The following is a 17,845-nucleotide window of genomic DNA, read 5'->3' on the forward strand; positions in this document are numbered from 1 at the left end:
CTAAAGACATACAGGTTTGTAGGTTAATTGGCTTGGGTTTGTGTAAATAGTCCCTAGTGTGTGTAGGCGTGTGTTAATGCTGTGTTAATGTGCGGGTATCACTGGTCGGTGCGGACTCGGTTAGGCTGAAGGGCCTGTTTCCGCACTGTATCTCTAAACTAAAGGATCCTAAAGATGTTGTTAAGCTGGAAAGAGTGCAGAGATTTACAAGGTTGTTGTCATGACGATGGTTTGAGATATAGGGAGAGGTTAGACAGGCTGGAACTGTATTTCTTGTAACACAGGCAAATGAGAGGTGATCTTATAGAGGTGTGGAAGATCATGAGGAAATAGATAGGGTAAAGTGAAGAATTTGGGAAATTCCCTGATATGAGCAGCTGAATAATTGTGGACACAAGGTCGCCACCTAATGTTTGGGAGGGAACTGCAGATGCCGGTTTATACTGAAGATAGACACAAAATGCTAGTGTAACTCAGTGGGTCAGACAGGAGATAAAGGATGGATGTCACCTATTGGCATTGAGCACTTTCCCACTTAGTGCCTTTACTACTTTGCTTCTCAAATGGTCAGAAGGATCCAAGAGCTGTTCCACATGAACTGATGAGAAATGATCAGCTTCCAGAACTCCAATATGATTTTAAAAATATTATAGCTCATCCAATCCTTTTGAAGAGACTGGTTGTGGGTCTTTATTAAGAGATGTTTTTCAGTAATAAATTAAATTTTCACAATGTTAATTTCATTGTCTTCTGTACCTGTTTAATGATTCAAAGGTCAGTTTATTGTCATGTGTACCAATTAAGGTACAGTGAAATTCGATTTACCATACAGCCATACTAAAAAAAAGCAACAAGACACACAACTACATCAAAGTTAACATTTAAAATCCACCACAACGGATTCCCCACATTCCTCACTGTGATGGAAGGTAATAAAGTCTAACCTTCTTCCCCTTTATTCTCCCGTGGTCGGGGCAGTTAAACCATCTGCAGTTGGGGCGATCGAAGCTCCCCGCATCGGGGCGATCAAAGCCCCTGCATCGGGGCGATCGAAGCCCCTGCAGCTTGTAGCTCCCGAAGTCAGTCTCTAGCCAGAGACCACGAGCTCCACGATGTTAAAGTCCGCAGGCCCCCCTGGTTGGAGCTCCGAGGTCAATCCCCGACAGGGATGGCCAGCTCCACGATGTTAAGTCCTGCAGGTTTCTGCGGTATGAGCTCCCAAAATATGGCTCCAGCAAGAGGCCACAAACTCCTCGATGTTAGGCCGGAGTGCGGACGGAGATACGATAAGGAAAAACATTGCATCTCCGTCAAGGTAAGAGATTAACCCCCACACAAAACAAGCTAAAGAACACTAAAACATACATTTAACACATGCTAAAAAAGAACAAAGAAGGAGGGACAAACAGACTGCGGTGAGGCAGCCATTGTTGGCGCCACCTGGTGGAGAAGTTTGTTTCTGAGTTTTATATTGGTGGCCATATTTAATCACCTGGCATTGTTGGAGTGCCCACCATTTCTTTTTTTAATCCATACAGAAATAGGCCATTGTCTAGTTTAGTTTACTTTAGAGATACAGCGTGGAAATAGTCCATTCAGCCCACTGAGTCTGTGCCGACCCATACACCCATACACTTGTTCTATCCTTGCAAACAAAGAGAATGTGGAACAAAAAAACATCATGGTTGAGATATTATTGGCTGAATAAGGCTAAGAATGTCAGCATGTCGATATTAATAAGAATTAAATGGATGTTGGGAGGATATTTCCACTAGTGGGAGAGTCTCAGACCAGAGGGCACAGCCTCAGAATAAAAGGACTGACCTCCAAAAAGGAGATGAGGAGGAATTCCTTTAGTCAGAGGGCGGTGAATCTGTGGAATGCATTGCCACATATGGCTGTGGAGGCCAAGTCAGTGGATAGTTTTAAAGCAACTCAGATGCTCAGGAATGAAGGAGATAACAAAAAGTGGTGGAGGCTGCTTGTTCCATCAAGGGTACTGACGTCTCTACCAACGCACGATCTATAGGGGATACTGCCTCAAAAAGGCAGCCAACATCATCAAGCCCCACTCCACAATGGCCATGCTCTCATTTCATTCCTGCCATCAGGAATAAGGTATAGGAGTCCGAAAACTGTGACATCCAGGTTCAGGAATAGCTTCTTCGCAACATCCATCAAGATATTGAACACTACGAACTCAAACTAAACTTCAAACTACGAACTGTCTTTGTTGCACTAGGAACATTGGGCTTTGTTTTGTTTTGCACAATGTTGGGGTTTTTTATATATTGAACTTTTTTTGGGGTTGTATGTATATGTTATCGATTGAGTACGGTGTTTACTTACCTGTTGTGTTGCGTGTTGTGTTGTGCAAGAATTTCATTGTTCTACGTCGGTACATACAGCATTTAAACACTCTTGACACTTGACCAGGTGATGGCGATGTTGTCCTACATAAACCTTCATCGGTGACCAGCAAAACTAAGAAACCTCTGGAAGAGTTCCAGACACTTTAAAGTCAGATATCTGGAAATATTATTTTATCTGCACAGGGATCAATAAGTGCTGTCTGCAATTTACCAGAAAGAGGTTTAGCCAGACAGGACCTGCCAAAGGGTTTCCTTCTGTGCTGCTTCTATGATTCTATAAATTGGTGATCCTGGTGAACTTCTACCGCTGCACCATCGAGAGCATCCTTACCAACTGCATCACAGTATGGTATGGCAACTGCTCTGTCTCCGACCGGAAGGCATTGCAGAGGGTGGTGAAAATTGCCCAACGCATCACCGGTTCCTCGCTCCCCTCCATTGAGTCTGTCCAAAGCAAGCGCTGTCTGCGGAGGGCGCTCAGCATCGCCAAGGACTGCTCTCACCCCAACCATGGATTGTTTACCCTCCTACCATCCGGGAAGCGCTACAGGTCTCTCCGTTGCTGAACCAGCAGGTCGAGGAACAGCTTCTTTCCGGCGGCTGTCACTCTACTCAACAACGTACCTCGGTGACTGCCAATCACCACCCCCCCCCCGGACACTTATTATTATTTATTCAAATAGTTTGCTATGTCGCTCTTCCAGGGAGATGCTAAATGCATTTCGTTGTCTCTGTACTATACACTGACAATGACAATTAAAATTGAATCTGAATCTGAATCTGAATCTGAATCTGAAATTCTTATTGCGATGAACTCTGCCTATTTTGCATCACACCAGCAGTATCATCCTAAGCAATGCTCTGTGGCTCAAAGCCAACATATCCTTGATGTTCTCCAGGTATTACTCCAGGTAAAACTGCCCAATCGTGAGCCACTGACTTGAATCTTATGGCCCTTCGTAACTGTGCTCTGCAGGGGGGATCCAGGCTTGAAATCCAATGATCGTATATCTGATATATCGTATATAAAGTTCTATCGTAACGTATCGTTAAGTCATTCTGGTGAATCTGTATTAACTCGGGAATCCTTACCTCATTCTCAGACTCTTACCACTCCTGCAATGCAGAGAATTTAGAGTGGCATGGTGGAGCAGTGGTAGAGTTGCTACCTTCCAACGCCAGAGACCCGGGTTCAATCCTGATTACGGGTGCTGTCTGGCCCAGTACATCGCACAAACCAGCCACCCCCCTATCGATCCATCAAGTCTTCTCCACCACTTAGTCATGGCTGATCTATCTTCCCCTCTTAATCCCATTCTCCTGCCTTCACTCCATAACCCCTGACACCCTTACTAACCAAGAATCTATCTATCTCTGCCTTGCAAATATCCACTGACTTGGCCTCCACAGCCTTCTGTGGTAATTAATTCCACAGAATCACCACCCTCTGACTCAGGAAATTCTTCCTCATCTCCTTTCTAAACATATATCCTTTTATTTTGAGGCTATGGCTTCTGGTCCTAGACTCTCTCATTAGTAGAAACATCCTCTCCACATTCACTCTATCCAGGCTTGTCACTATTCGGTTAGTTTAAATGGGGTTTCCCCTCATCCTTCTAAACTCCATTTTTCGGTGAATCCTAATGAAAATTATTTATTTAGGACAACTCGTATACCTCCTGGCTCTGAACATAGATCACCCCTGTTGCCCTTAATGGTCCCTGGTTATTCTTTTCCCCTCAGTATATTTCCAGAATATTTTCGGATTAACCTAAACCTGTCGAACAGTGATATGTTGTGACATCTTTGCCTTCTGAGTTTCCATTTTAAGCACCTACCTACACTTTAGTTCTCCTGGCGTGCCTCGCCCATTTTTGGTTCCCCATAATTGGCATGGATCTCTTTTTTTATTTTTAGCCAACCCTCAATTACCTATCGACATCCAGGTCTCCCTTTACTTATTACCCCAGGCTTGTTCCCTGACAGAAACATGTTGGCCCTGAATTCAAGCTATTTCCCCTTTAAATGTTTCCCCATGTGCTGATATAGACTCACAGGTATGTAAACACTTAAGTGGACACAATGTGTAGGAAGGTACTGCCAATGCTGGCTTACAGCAAAGAAGAGTTCCAACCTGAAACATAACCTGGTATTTTTCTCCAAGGTGCTGCCTGACCCATTGAGATGCTCCAGCACTTTGTGTCTAATTTAAGTAGACACTTCCAAACAACTTCAACCAGGCCTGCCTTATTCTAATAAAATTGGTCTTCTCCCAGTATGAGATGGGGGGGAAAAAGCAAAGTAACTATTTCCTCTGGTTGAGAAATTACTAAGCAGTATCCATGAGTAACATTGGAGTACTGTAAATGTGGAACTATTTCCATAAAATTGCAGATACTTTGAATCATGCAGCACAGGAGCAGGCCCGAAGGCCCAACATGATTTAGAAGATTGAGGGGGGATCTTATAAAAACCTACAAAATTCTTAAGGGGTTGGACAGGCTAGATGCAGGAAGATTGTTCCCGATATTGGGGAAGTCCAGAACAAGGGGTCACAGTTTAAGGATAAAGGGGAAATCTTTTAGGACCGAGATGAGGAAAACATTTTTCACACAGAGAGTGGTGAATCTCTGGAATTCTCTGCCACAGAAGGTAGTTGAGGCCAGTTCATTGGCTATATTTAAGAGGGAGTTAGATGTGGCCCTTGTGGCTAAAGGGATCAGGGGGTATGGAGAGAAGGCAGGTACAGGATACTGAGTTGGATGATCAGCCATGATCATATTGAATGGCGGTGCAGGCTCAAAGGGTCAAATGGCCTACTCCTGCACCTATTTTTTATGTTTCTATGTTTCTATGACCAGGTGCACCATTGCACTTATCTGTTCTAGTCTGATTTACCTGAAATTGGTCCATGTCCTGTGTCTCAAAACTCAAGTGCTCATCTAGATGCTTCATAAATGTTGTGAGTGGACCTGCCTCCGCAATCACCTCAGGCAGCGTGTTCCGGAGTCAAACCATAGTCCATGTGAAAACGTTTCCTCTCAGTTCCCCACTAAAGCTACTACCACACACCTATCCCTCTTGTTTCAAATGCCCCAACCTTGGAAATAGAATTCTAACTACCTACCCTGTCTATCCCCTACATCATTTTATATATCTCTATCAGCCTCCACTGCTCCAATGTGAACGGCTTGATAATAATAATAATAATAATAATAATAATAATAATAATAATAATAATAACTTTATTTATAAAGCGCTTTTAGACAACATCAGTTACCACAAAGTGCTGTACATGGGAAGTCAACAAAAAGTTATTACAAACTACTAAAACCATTAAGACGACAGGACTATAAAAACAGTAAAAATTAAAAGACATTAAAAGCACTAAAACAGGAACAATGTCTCAGCCAGCGTCGAAAGCAAGTGAATAAAAGTGAGTTTTTAGGGAGGATTTAAAGATGGACAGTGAAGGGGCCTGTCTGATCTGCAGCGGCAAGGCGTTCCAGAGTGCCGGGGCAGCAACAGAAAAGGCTCTATCCCCTCTGAGCTTCCGCTTAGACCTTGGTACCTCAAGGAGCAGCTGATCCGCTGACCTGAGGCACCGGGTAGGAGCATATAGGTGGAGCAGCTCAGAGAGGTAAGGCGGGGCGAGGCCATTCAAAGATTTAAAAACAAATAAAAGAATTTTAAAATGAACTCGAAAGTGCACTGGAAGCCAGTGAAGGGAGGCCAAAATTGGCGTAATGTGCTCCCTCTTTCGAGTTCCGGTTAAAAGGCGAGCGGCAGCATTTTGGACCAACTGGAGACGAGCCAACGAAGCTCGTGAGACTCCAGAGTAGAGCGCGTTACAGTAATCCAGCCGAGATGAAATAAAGGCGTGAATTACTGTTTCAAAATGCTGCCGCTCGAGAATGGGCTTCACCTTTGCCAGCTTCCTTAGGTGAAAGAAGCTGGACTTAACCACTGCGCCTATTTGTTTATCTAATTTAAAATCACCGTCCATCATAAAACCCAGGTTTAAAACTGTTGGCTTTACGAACACTGCAAGTGGACCCAAGTCAACAGAGGGAGGTTCACGGCAGCCATTAGGGCCGAACAAAATCACTTCTGTCTTTTTTTCGTTAAGTCCCAGAAAGTTTAAGGCCATCCAGGACTTAATGTCCTCAAGACAAGACAGAAGTGATTTTAGGGAATAATTATCTTCTTTCCTGAGTGGCATGTACAACTGGCTATCATCCGCGTAAAAGTGAAAGGAGATGCCATGCCTTCTTAAAATTGAGCCCAGTGGAAGTAGATAAAGGGAGAAAAGCAGGGGCCCTAAAATTGAGCCCTGTGGAACCCCATATGCCAAGGGAGCAGAGGAGGATTCAAGGCCACCAAGGCTTACATTGATGGTAATCTACATGTAGTCTTGCTGCTGACTGGATAGCATGCAACACAAAAAGCTTTTCACTGTACCTCAGTACGCGTGACAATAAATTAACCTAAACTAAAGTAAATCCAAACTATCTGATTAACTGAAATGCTCCAATCCCGGCCACATCCTGCTGAAGAAAGGGAGAACTGCTGGAAAACTCAACGGCTAGGCATCATCTCCAGAAGGGATTGTTGGCATTTTGGGTTGATAACCTCCATCTGGATTGGGCGTAGCCAGGATAAAGAGGAAGTGGGGAAGGATTGGGGCAAAAACTAGCAAGTTACAGGTGAAGATCGACACAAAATGCTGGAGTAACTCAGCAGGTCAGGCAACATCTCTGGAGAAAAGAAATAGGTGACGTTTTGGGTCGAGACTCTTCTTCAGCCTGAAAAGGGGTCTCGATCCAAAACGTCACCTATTCCTTTTCTCGAGAGATGCTGCCTGACCCACTGAGTGACTCCAGCATTTTGTGTCGATCTGCGGTGTAAACGAGCATCTGCAGTTCCTTCCTACACAAGCTAAGTGTGAGTGGAGGTGAGGAGCGTCATGTCATCTGGTCCAACACCACTCACCCCTTTCTTGATCTCTCTGTCTCCATCTCAGGAGAGAAACGATCCACTGATATCTCCAACTAACCCACTGACTCCCACAGCAACCCAGACTAAACCTCCTACCACCCAGTCTCGTGTAAGGACGCCATCCTTATCTCTCAATTTCTCCATCTCCACCATGTCTGCTCTCAGGATGAGGCCTTCAGCACCAGGACAACTGAAATGATTTCCTATTGTAGTAAATTGGGCTTCGCTTCCATTGTGATTAACCAAACCCTCACCCGAATCTCTCCCACTCTTCTGTTCTCACCAACCCCTCCCTCACCCCCTCCTCTCCCCCAGACAGACGTGGGTAAAGTGTTCCCGTGCCGCGTAGGTTTATGGCTCTATAACTGCTTTTAATTGTCTTCTCTGAAGTGAAAATAATAATACACAAAATAGGGATTTTACAAGTGAATCTGGCCTGGAGAATATAATCCAGACAAAAGCAGAAACATGACACATTGTCAATGTGAAATGTTAACCTTGTTTCTCTCTCCCCAGAACTGGTTTGACCTGTAAATAACTTCTGTTTTTTTTTAGTTCTTATTCCAGGATTTTTGTATTGGCAAGATTTTGCCTTATTTAAAAAAAACAGTATCATCATTACTAGTACTAAATCAGTATTGATTGGTAAAAATCTATTGCAACCCAAGTTTCAATAATCTAGTCAAGAGTCAAGTGTGTTTTATTGTCTTTTGTCCCAAAACAGAACAATGAGATTCTTACTTGCAGAAGCACCAGAGGTATGTAAGCACACGACTCTAACCATAGTAACCTAATGTGCATGCAAATCTATCTATGACTGCACCCACAGCTCTCCCCACCCCCCTCTTCCTTTGCTTTGTCATTGTTGGCCAAGACAAGCTCTTACCCACATGGAGTGGCTTTTGAAATTCCTCCCGAAACAGTTTTATTCTTCATTTTCCCACCTCTCTATACTCTTTTAAAACACTCCTTGAAAATCCTTGTTATGTCCTTCACTGTATTTTCTAATGCCACAGCCATGCCACAATTGCTCTGCTTTCTCCTAATCAGTGGGCAATCTAGGCAGGAGATGCCCGTGTATTCTTAATGAGCTCTGGTGAGGGTGCTGAGGAAAACTACTGCAGATTTTAGTAGAGATGGAATATTGCAGTTATGAAATGGATGTTTCTCTTTATCTTTGAATAGAGGGGAGTTAATTGAGCAAAAAGCAAAGCGCTGGAGAAGCTCCACAGCTAGACAGCATCTGTGAAGGGAATTGCACAGACAACGCTTTGGGTTGAGACCCTTCTTCAGACATCCAGCATCTGCAGTGCCCTGCGTCACCACACTGTGTAATTCAAGTTGATGAAATAATGGAGCTAGGGTCAATAAAAAGGATGTTTACTTTCAAAATCCAGGAGTCATATATTTAAAGTACTTGGGAGAATGATTAGAGGAGAGATAGATAAAGCGCTTTCAGTCACAGTCTGATTGGGATCCGGAAATCATGTTTCAATGGACAGCAGATTTGGCTTAGTTTAGTTTAGAGATACGGGGCAGAAACAGGCCCTTCGGCCCATCTAGTTCACACTGACCAGCAATTCTCACACATTAGCACTATCCTACACGCATCAGAGACAATTTACATTTATACCAAGCCAATTAGCCTGCAAACGTGTACGTCTTTGGAGATGCACAAACCTCCATCACATTTGGTGTTGCTTGGGTGTATCCTTGGATCCTGACCATGCAGGATTTAAGACCCAGGACCAGATGTGGGATTAACCTGAAGTTTTTTTTTAATAACCAGCAGAGAAACAATGACTGAATGGCGGACTGCTTATGTGCTGATTACCAGACTGATTCCTGGGATGTCAGGACTTTCATATGAAGAAAGACTGGATAGACTCGGCTTGTACGCGCTAGAATTTAGGAGATTGAGGGGGGATCTTATATAAATTTACAAAATTCTTAAGGGGTTGGACAGGCTAGATGCAGGAAGATTGTTCCCGATGTTGGGGAAGTCCAGGACAAGGGGTCACAGCTTAAGGATAGAGGGGAAATCCTTTAAGACCGAGATGAGAAAAAAAATGTTCACACAGAGAGTGGTGAATCTCTGGAACTCTGCCACAGAAGGTAGTTGAGGCCAGTTCATTGGCTATATTTAAGAGGGAGTTAGATGTGGCCCTTGTGGCTAAAGGGATCAGGGGGTATGGAGAGAAGGCAGGAACAAGAATACTGAGTTGGATGGTCAGCCATGATCATAGTGAATGGCGATGCAGGCTCGAAGGGCCGAATGGCCTACTCCTGCACCTATTGTCTATGTTTCTATGTTTCTATGTGCTGTAGATTATTGTCTCTACTTGCAGTAAATGTTTTGATTCTATCGTACAGGCTATGTCTACGGGAAGAGGTTTTGCTCCATTAAACCCCCTACTGCCAAGAGGGAACTTTATATAAACATCTTTCAACTAAAATAGTTTCATTTCTGCTTTTCTATCTGATAAAAGCCATTCCAGAGCCATTGGTGGAGGAGGCAAGATGGGTCGATTCTCCCTTCCGCTCTTTGTGATATTGGGTTTCACACGTTTGGTTGGTGCACAGGTTTCAGGTAAGCAAACCATGTGTTACTTTCACGTCTGTCTCTAGATATACTGTGCCTTGGGAAGTATATCAGTTAGTCACTCTTAACACAGGTGGGTTTCAAGAATAGTAATAGTACAACTGGGCCGTGATTTTCCATCCATTAATTTCAGCGGGATCACAATGAATTGTTTTGTTGTTAAAAACATGTGGATTTGGCAAACTACTTTGTTAGACACAAAGTGCTGGAGTAACTCAGTGGGCCAGGCAGCATCTCTGGAGAAAAAGGATAGATGACGTATCGGGTCGAGACCCTTCTTCAGACTGAAAGTTTATTTCTGAACTTTCAGTCTGAAGAAGGGTCCTGACCCGAAACGTCACCTTTCATTTTTTTTTTTATCAGAGATGCTGCCTGACCTGCTGAGTTACTCCAGCACTTTGTGCCTACCTTTGTATGAACCAGCACACTACAAACTGCTCGGTTAACCATTTCTGGCTGTACTAAAGACATGGAAAAGGTCAGACCAAAATGAAAACAGATTATTCAAATAAACATGGGTGTTTGGCTGCCTTTAACAAAGCTTCACTGTCCCACCAGCATAGATTGTAACATTCCTAGGTCAGGACCAAACTGCTCTAAAAACTGGATAGTGAAAACAGGTGAACCTAAATGCTGGTAGTTTTCTCATGCTATTAGTCATTGGTTACTTACTCGCAGGAGTTTAGAAGGCTAAAGGGTGCATCTCATTGAAACCTACTGTATAATAAAGGGCCTGGATAGAGTGGACGTGGAAAGGATATTTCTAGCAGTGATAGTTTAGGACCAGAGGACTCAGCCTTGGAATAAAAGGACGTGCCTTCAAAAAGGAGATGAGGAAGATTTTTTTTAGCCAGAGAGTAATGAAACATTGAAACCATTGTAACCGTCAGCTGTGGGGACCTTGTCGATTGGTATTTTTAAAGCAGAGACTTGATTAGTACGGGTATCAAAGTTTACAGGGAGAATGCAAGAAAATGGAGTTGATAGGAAAAATCGATCAGCCATGATTGAATGGCAGAATATACGATGTGCTGAATGGCCTAATTCTGCTTCTATGTCATATGGTCTTATTGTCCTATATGGAGAATGAGCCACCACAAGGATTACCTGCACTTATCAGATGTCCCTTATGCTTTTCTCATTCTGATTTGGAGATTCTCTCATGAGGCCTTTATTAATCCACCAGATTCGGCCTCAGAACCATAAATCATTGGAGGCAGACTTCATGACAGTGGGGAGGTTGTGTGACGATTTGGGATTAGGGAGATTTATGAAGGACGCGCCACTCTTCACATTTAAACATAGTCCGCTATCTTCTGAGCTCCACTTGTTCAACTGATGCTTACAGTACTGGGTCAAAAAGATATAAAGAACCTATAAATCATAATAGACATTGAATGCCGGACTAACTCAGCGGGTCAGGCAGCATGTCTGGTAGCATAGAGATGCTGCCTGACCCATTGCAACATTTTGTGTCTATCTTCGGCGTAAACCAGCATCTGCAGTTCCTTCTTATACTATTAATCATAATGCTACAATCTTAGACTTTAGACTTTAGAGATATAGCTGAATGACATAGCAGGTTCAAGAGATTGATGCGCCTAATTCTCCTCGTATGACTTATGCTCTTAAAAACCTACATTGGTTATAAAATGTTTTATATCGCATGACATATCATCATCACAATGGCTAGTCCTCTTGGGCATTCAAGATATACTTTTCCTGACTAACCCAGGAATGCAAAGATTTGATGTCCTTCATTATTGAAATCATCCCAGGTGGTCCCAGAGTAGGCAAGACTTTACATCAGAGGGTACAAATCATTAGTCAAAATGGTGTCATAAAATATAATTGTTTAAAAAAATTCCCAAACTTAAAGTGGTATTTCCAAGGCAATTTGGGAGATCAGAACAAAGATGTTGCAAAACTTGCATAAAGACGTGTGCTTTTTAACCTTCTTATCATTCAACATAACCAGTTTTTGTCTTATCTTCAGGTCATATTCCAGAGCCACAGCAGGTGAACTTCAAGTCGACTGACTTCTACAATGTTTTACAGTGGCGGAAAGGCAGTCACAACAGCATGAATGCAGTTTACAACGTGGAATACAAAATGTTGGTCTCTTTCACTGAGATAAGTATAATGCCCCTGTCCCACTTGGGAAACCTGAACGTAAACATCTGGAGACTTTGCGCCCACCCCAAGGTTTCTGTGCGGTTCCCGGAGGTTTTTGTCAGTCTCCCTGCCCACTTCCACTACCTGCAACCTTCGGCAACCACCTGCAGCCTCCGGGAACCGCACGGAAATCTTGGGTGGGGCGCAAAGTCTCCAGAGGTTTCCGTTCAGGTTTCCTAAGTGGGACAGGGTCTGCAAAGGTGTGTTGAGAAGGTAGCCAAAGAACCTGGCAGATACAACAGATAACAATAGAAGATACTTTATACCAAAAAGGCCATCAGGATAATAAAATGATAAATAGCAAGCCAACTAGGTGAAAAAAATTAACCAGTTATTGGGGCTCAAAATAAAAAAGGGATGGATAGAACTTAGAGGTACTCGGGGTGAGGCATAAAGAATATTATAGGCATTCATGAACAATGCAGTCATTTGTATTAATCCAGCATGAGATAAAGCATTGATTTAAATTATCTAGAATATGCTCTATAAATTGTTGAAAAGTGACAGCCTGTAAAAAAAAATAGTTTAGATTTAATTTAGGTTAGAGATACAGCGCAGGAACAGGCCCTTCGGCCAACCAAGTCCACCGTGACCAGGGTACCCCGCACACTAACACTTTCCTACACATGCTAGAGATAATTTACAATTTTATCAAGCCAATTAGCCTACAAACCTGCGTTTAAGAAGGAACTGCAGATGCTGGAGAATCGAAGGTTACACAAAAAAGCTGGAGAAACTCAGCGGGTGCAGCAGCATCTATGGAGCGAAGGAAATAGGCAACGTTTCGAGCCGGAACCTCGAGGGTTTCGGTCCGAAACATTGCCTATTTCCTTCGCTCCATAGATGCTGCTGCACCCGCTGAGTTTCTCCAGCTTTTTTGTGTAGCCTACAAACCTGTACGTCTTTGGAGCGTGGGAGGATACCAGAGCACCCGGAGTAAACCCACGCAGGTCACGGGGAGAGCGTACAAACTACATACAGACAGTCCCCATAGTCAGGATCTACCACGGGTCTCTGGCGCTGTAACTCTGCCGCTTAGTCACATGCGCCACACACTGAACATATATCAAGCCCCACTATTTGTTCCATGTTAGATAAAGCAGTAACCTCTCAAAGTTTCACACGAGTGGGAACAATTGTCCAAGCACTATCATACAATCTATATGTATTCCTAGGGTGTCTGAGATGTGTAGGAAAGAACTGCACATGCTGGATTAAACTGAAGATGGACTGGAGCAGCAGGGCAGCAGAATGGGTGACTTTTGGGTCAAGATCAGTCTGAAGAAGTGGCTCGACCCGAAACATCACCTACAGTATTCCTTCTCTCCAGAGATGCTGCCAGTCCCGCTAAGTTACTCCAGTCCATCGAAGAGTGTGTCAAGTTGACTAGGTTGTGTATTCTGTGAGCAAAGATATTGTTGGTTACTTTGTCAAATGTGTCTTCCAATGGATTTCATATTGAGGTAGTAATCTGCTGAAATGCTAATAATCCATTTGATGGCTTGCTTTATTTGATGCACTTGCTTCAGCCTAAACAAAGTTATCACTTGTAGGTATGGAGAGAAGCGCTGGAATAACAAGACAGAATGCTGGAAGATTCATCGCATGTTCTGTGATCTAACACAAGAGACCAGACGTTTCATGGAGCCTCACCTTGCACGAGTTCGAGCCCTTGAGGCCAATGGTCAATCAAACTGGGCCATGAGTGAAACGATAATACCTTTTTGGGAAAGTAAGTCATTATTAATTTAGTTTAGAGATACAGCGTGGAAACAGGCCCTTCAGCCCACCGGATCCGCGCCGCCCACCGATTCCCGTTCACTAGCGCTATCCTACACACTGGTGACAATTTGCAATTCTTACCAAAGCCAATTAACTTACAAACTTGTACGTCTTTGGAGTGTGGGAGGAAACCGGAGCTCCCGGGGTAAACTCCTGCAGTCATGGGGAGAACGTACAAACTCCATACAGACAGCACCCGTAGTCTCTGGGGCTGTAAGGCAGCAACTCTACTGCTGCGCCAACATGCTGCCCTTTAGTATTAATGTTCATCATTACCGATGAGTACTTCTAATAGATGAGTCATGTGGGACTGAATGACAGAAATGATTACTACTGCATGGGTGCAGCACTCATTTAGCACGGGTAAAAATAATGCACTAGAATTTATAGAGCAGTATGTATAAGGGTCACTAAGGTACAAACGTACCAACGTACATGATATAAAGTGCTCTTTATATCATTTGTGCATCCTGTGAAATAAGCAGCGAATCAACAAAACAAAAACTATAAAATGAGAAACCTATCATGAAAAGGCGAGCCTTAGAAAGATACATGGCCTGACCGCACCAAAGCTGGTTTTAAAATTGCAACATGATCCTGGGAAAGATCAATGAATCCAGCAAGCCAGTCACCCACTTGATTTAGACAGGTACATTCAGGTTTGTGTCTGCCGTGCTTTGTAACTATTTTAATAAATACAGTATTTTTGGAAACGCCCCTCCAATATAGAATTCTGTCAAATCTTTGAAAAGTCTCAATAAATAAAACTTGGCTTCTTTCTATATATGCCTGTAGCATGATAATTGTTAAAAATAAATCTATCTATCTAGAAATCATGAATGCATACACATGTATGTTTTGGACTGTGTACAATTTAGTTTAGTTTAGTTTAGAGATACAGTGCAGAAACAGGTCCTTCGACCCACCAAGTCTATGCAGACCAGCGATCACCCCGTACACTAACACTATCCTACACACATTAAGCACAATTTACAATATTTACCAAGCCAATTAACCTACAAACCTGGATGTCTTTGGAGTGTGGGAGGAAACTGGAGCTCCCGGTGAAACCCCACGCAGGTCACGGGGAGAACCTACAAACTCTGTACAGACATCACCCGTAATCAGGACCGAACCCGGATCTCTGGCGCTGTAAGACAGCAACTTTACTGTACGCCATCCTAAAATGTATTCACATTAATATGTTTTCATCTTCTGTCCCATTTTGTTTTATCTTTAGCTGTCATTGGTCCACCAAGGATTAAACTCATACCCAAGGCAAGATCGATACTGGTGAAAATGCTTCCTCCTCGTACGCCCTTCAGAAAGAAAAATGGCTCCTGGATTACATTGGATAAAATATACAATGGCATTGAATATCTAATAGAAATTTCAGACAATCTGGTGGAAAATGTAAGATTAAAGCTATTTCCACCATGGTAGTAATGCACCAATAGTCGTGTTAAAGGAAGGTCCATGATGTTGGCATTCACATCTGAAATCCTCACACTTACTCATTCTCTTGATGGTGACTTCTTCTAACACATTGTATGAAAGCAAAGGGTGTTTGTTACAGGATTTATTGGGCATAACCAATGGGTCAGTGAAACAGCCTGGGATTAAAATACCAGCAAGTCCTTATATTCTAAGGGTGACAGTTTATTAGTTTACAAAGTTCTATGTTCTAAAATAAGGGGTTAGTTAGTTCAGGAATGTGGAGCTGCAATGTTAAGGCCATGATCTTAATGAACAAAGGAGCAGGCTGACTCAAGACGCCAAAAATCATATTTCTGTTTCTTATATATCAGGCTCCCGATAGAGGAACATCAGGCAATGCCCATACTCACATCTGTGTTTTTATCATCACTGTGCCCCTTCAAAAGTGATCAAATTTAAATCACTGCATGCCACCCACCAGATATATTGCATTGTCTGATGTAGAAGACAACTAAATAATCCATTTCAATGGAAAGAATTACAGGAAGTGAAGCAGCCACTTATACTAGTAAGAGGAAATCAGATAAATAAAACAGAGAAAATACATTCTTTTGTTTTCATATTTAATTATAGTTTTGTGGACAGTTTGAATGTGGGACCCATGATGGCACCCTGAAAAGTGCTACCCTCCACAGCTAGATAAGGTGTGCTATTTGTGTTTCAAAGCATCGCTATGCTCTTTATCAGCCCCTGCAACATGTCTGTGCCAATTAACACAATTAACTAAGGTGATACCAATGTGACATTTTTTTTATAGACAAGGATACTAAAGGTAACAGAACCAAGGTGGAAAATGGACAGATAAGCCAGAATCTCATCAAATGATGCAATAGACAAAGAGGGTGAATGTTCTATTCCTGTTCCTGGGTTTTAATCGAATTGTAATTGCGCACAGTGGTGCAGCTGGTAGAGCTGATGCCTTACAGCACCAGAGAGCTGGATGCTGTCTGTGTGGAGTTTGTACATTGTCCAAATGACCACGTGGATTTCCTCCAGGTGCTTCAGTTTGTTCCCACATCGGGTTTTAAATTGACCCAAAGGTCCTGTTTCCATTCTGTATCTATAAACTAAACTAATGTAAAGTGTGAAGAGATTTACAATCTGCATCAATATTTCTGCAAGACATATAATACCAGGTTATTCATCCACCTATATAGAAAGCATTGGGAGCAAAATGAGAAGAAAGATGGGATAGAAATTCTTACACAAAAATTGTACGAATTTTGCCACATTTTTTAAGTGGTATTAAATAATTTTGTTTAAAATAAAGGAACCAAAATTTCCTATTTTTGCAGAGATCCGACCTATATACAGCAACAGGCATCACCTTGAGCGTATGGAACCTAAAACCAAAAGCGACTTACTGCGTCCGCGCCCAAATTAAGATCCTTCTTTTCAGCAAAGTCAGTGACTACAGTGGAAAGAAATGTGTGACAACATTTTAGGGTAAGTTATAAGGAAGCTGGTCCGACTAGAAAATAATAGATTTAACATCAGTTGCTGGATTGGCAAGGGTGCTTTTACCCTTCCATTTTATTTAATGCTGGCGTTAATATCCATCTTTTTGGTGTAAAACAATTTGCTAGTTATTTTGTTTTTTCCTCTTCACCATCCCTTTCTGAAGGTGAGGACGCATAATTAGGAAAGAGGTTTAGAGGGATATGGGCCAAACGCAGGCAGGTGGGACTGGTGTAGATGTGACATGTTGGTTGATGTGGGCAGGTTGGGCCGAAGGGGAGAGGGATTTCCAGACTGTAAGACTCTACAGTATAACAGTATATTAAATGGCTTTGAAGTTGCCTGAGTTCAATGTTTATATCTCATGGTTGTAACAGATCAGGATATGCCTGTTGCAATTCTATACCCGGATTCTATTAGCAAGTTTTTGATTTATGAAACAATTGATCTTCTTTCATTGTTCTGTAATATAATTAATGATCCGGTCTAAAAGGGTAAATGGTACATGACCACTTCTGTTTCCTGCCCAGATATCCAATAAGAAGTCGTAATGGAAAGGCAACATGGAAGAAGAATGTCTGAATGCACTTTTATCAACTTCATGATCAAATCAACAAAAGAACAAAATATCAAAAATCGTTTCTTATTTCTTTGTGGCAAATGAGCAGACGACCGATATAAAAAGTTCAAATTGTTTAAATTCAATGTTAGTTTACTGAAAATCACAATCTTTATTTTAACTGGAGTATTTGTATTAAAATTAAGTTTAAAGATGATTATTTTAACTGTGTGCTACAAATCACACTATTTTTGGGAGGATCTATACTTCAAACAATCATTCAGACGTAGTAGATTTTAATAAAATTAACTTTGAAACATTATTTCCTCAAAAGCCTAATGTATTTACAAGCAATGTATATTCAACAATCTGTACTCATGATTCATTCAGAGGCACACAGCT

General features: G+C 42.3%; 1 protein-coding gene across 2 annotated transcripts; it reads left to right on the forward strand.

The window, feature by feature from the left end:
• Window positions 1-9,849: 9,849 nt before the first annotated feature.
• On the forward strand, window positions 9,850-17,552 carry LOC129697412 (interleukin-22 receptor subunit alpha-2-like). Of its 2 annotated transcripts, XM_055635924.1 has the most exons (6): window positions 9,852-9,960; window positions 11,969-12,086; window positions 13,701-13,879; window positions 15,170-15,342; window positions 16,722-16,872; window positions 17,415-17,552. In XM_055635924.1, exons 1-5 carry the CDS (start codon window positions 9,891-9,893, stop codon window positions 16,869-16,871), a joined length of 690 nt encoding a protein of 229 aa, XP_055491899.1. In that variant the 5' UTR covers window positions 9,852-9,890; the 3' UTR covers window position 16,872; window positions 17,415-17,552. The 2 variants fall into 2 exon arrangements, with proteins under 2 accessions (XP_055491898.1, XP_055491899.1); XM_055635923.1 differs by lacking the exon at window positions 17,415-17,552 and having other exon boundaries at window positions 9,850-9,960; window positions 16,722-16,883.
• The last annotated feature ends 293 nt before the right edge of the window (window positions 17,553-17,845 follow it).

The sequence above is a fragment of the Leucoraja erinacea genome, chromosome 5, assembly GCF_028641065.1.
Source record: "Leucoraja erinacea ecotype New England chromosome 5, Leri_hhj_1, whole genome shotgun sequence".
Classification (NCBI taxonomy): domain Eukaryota; kingdom Metazoa; phylum Chordata; class Chondrichthyes; order Rajiformes; family Rajidae; genus Leucoraja; species Leucoraja erinaceus.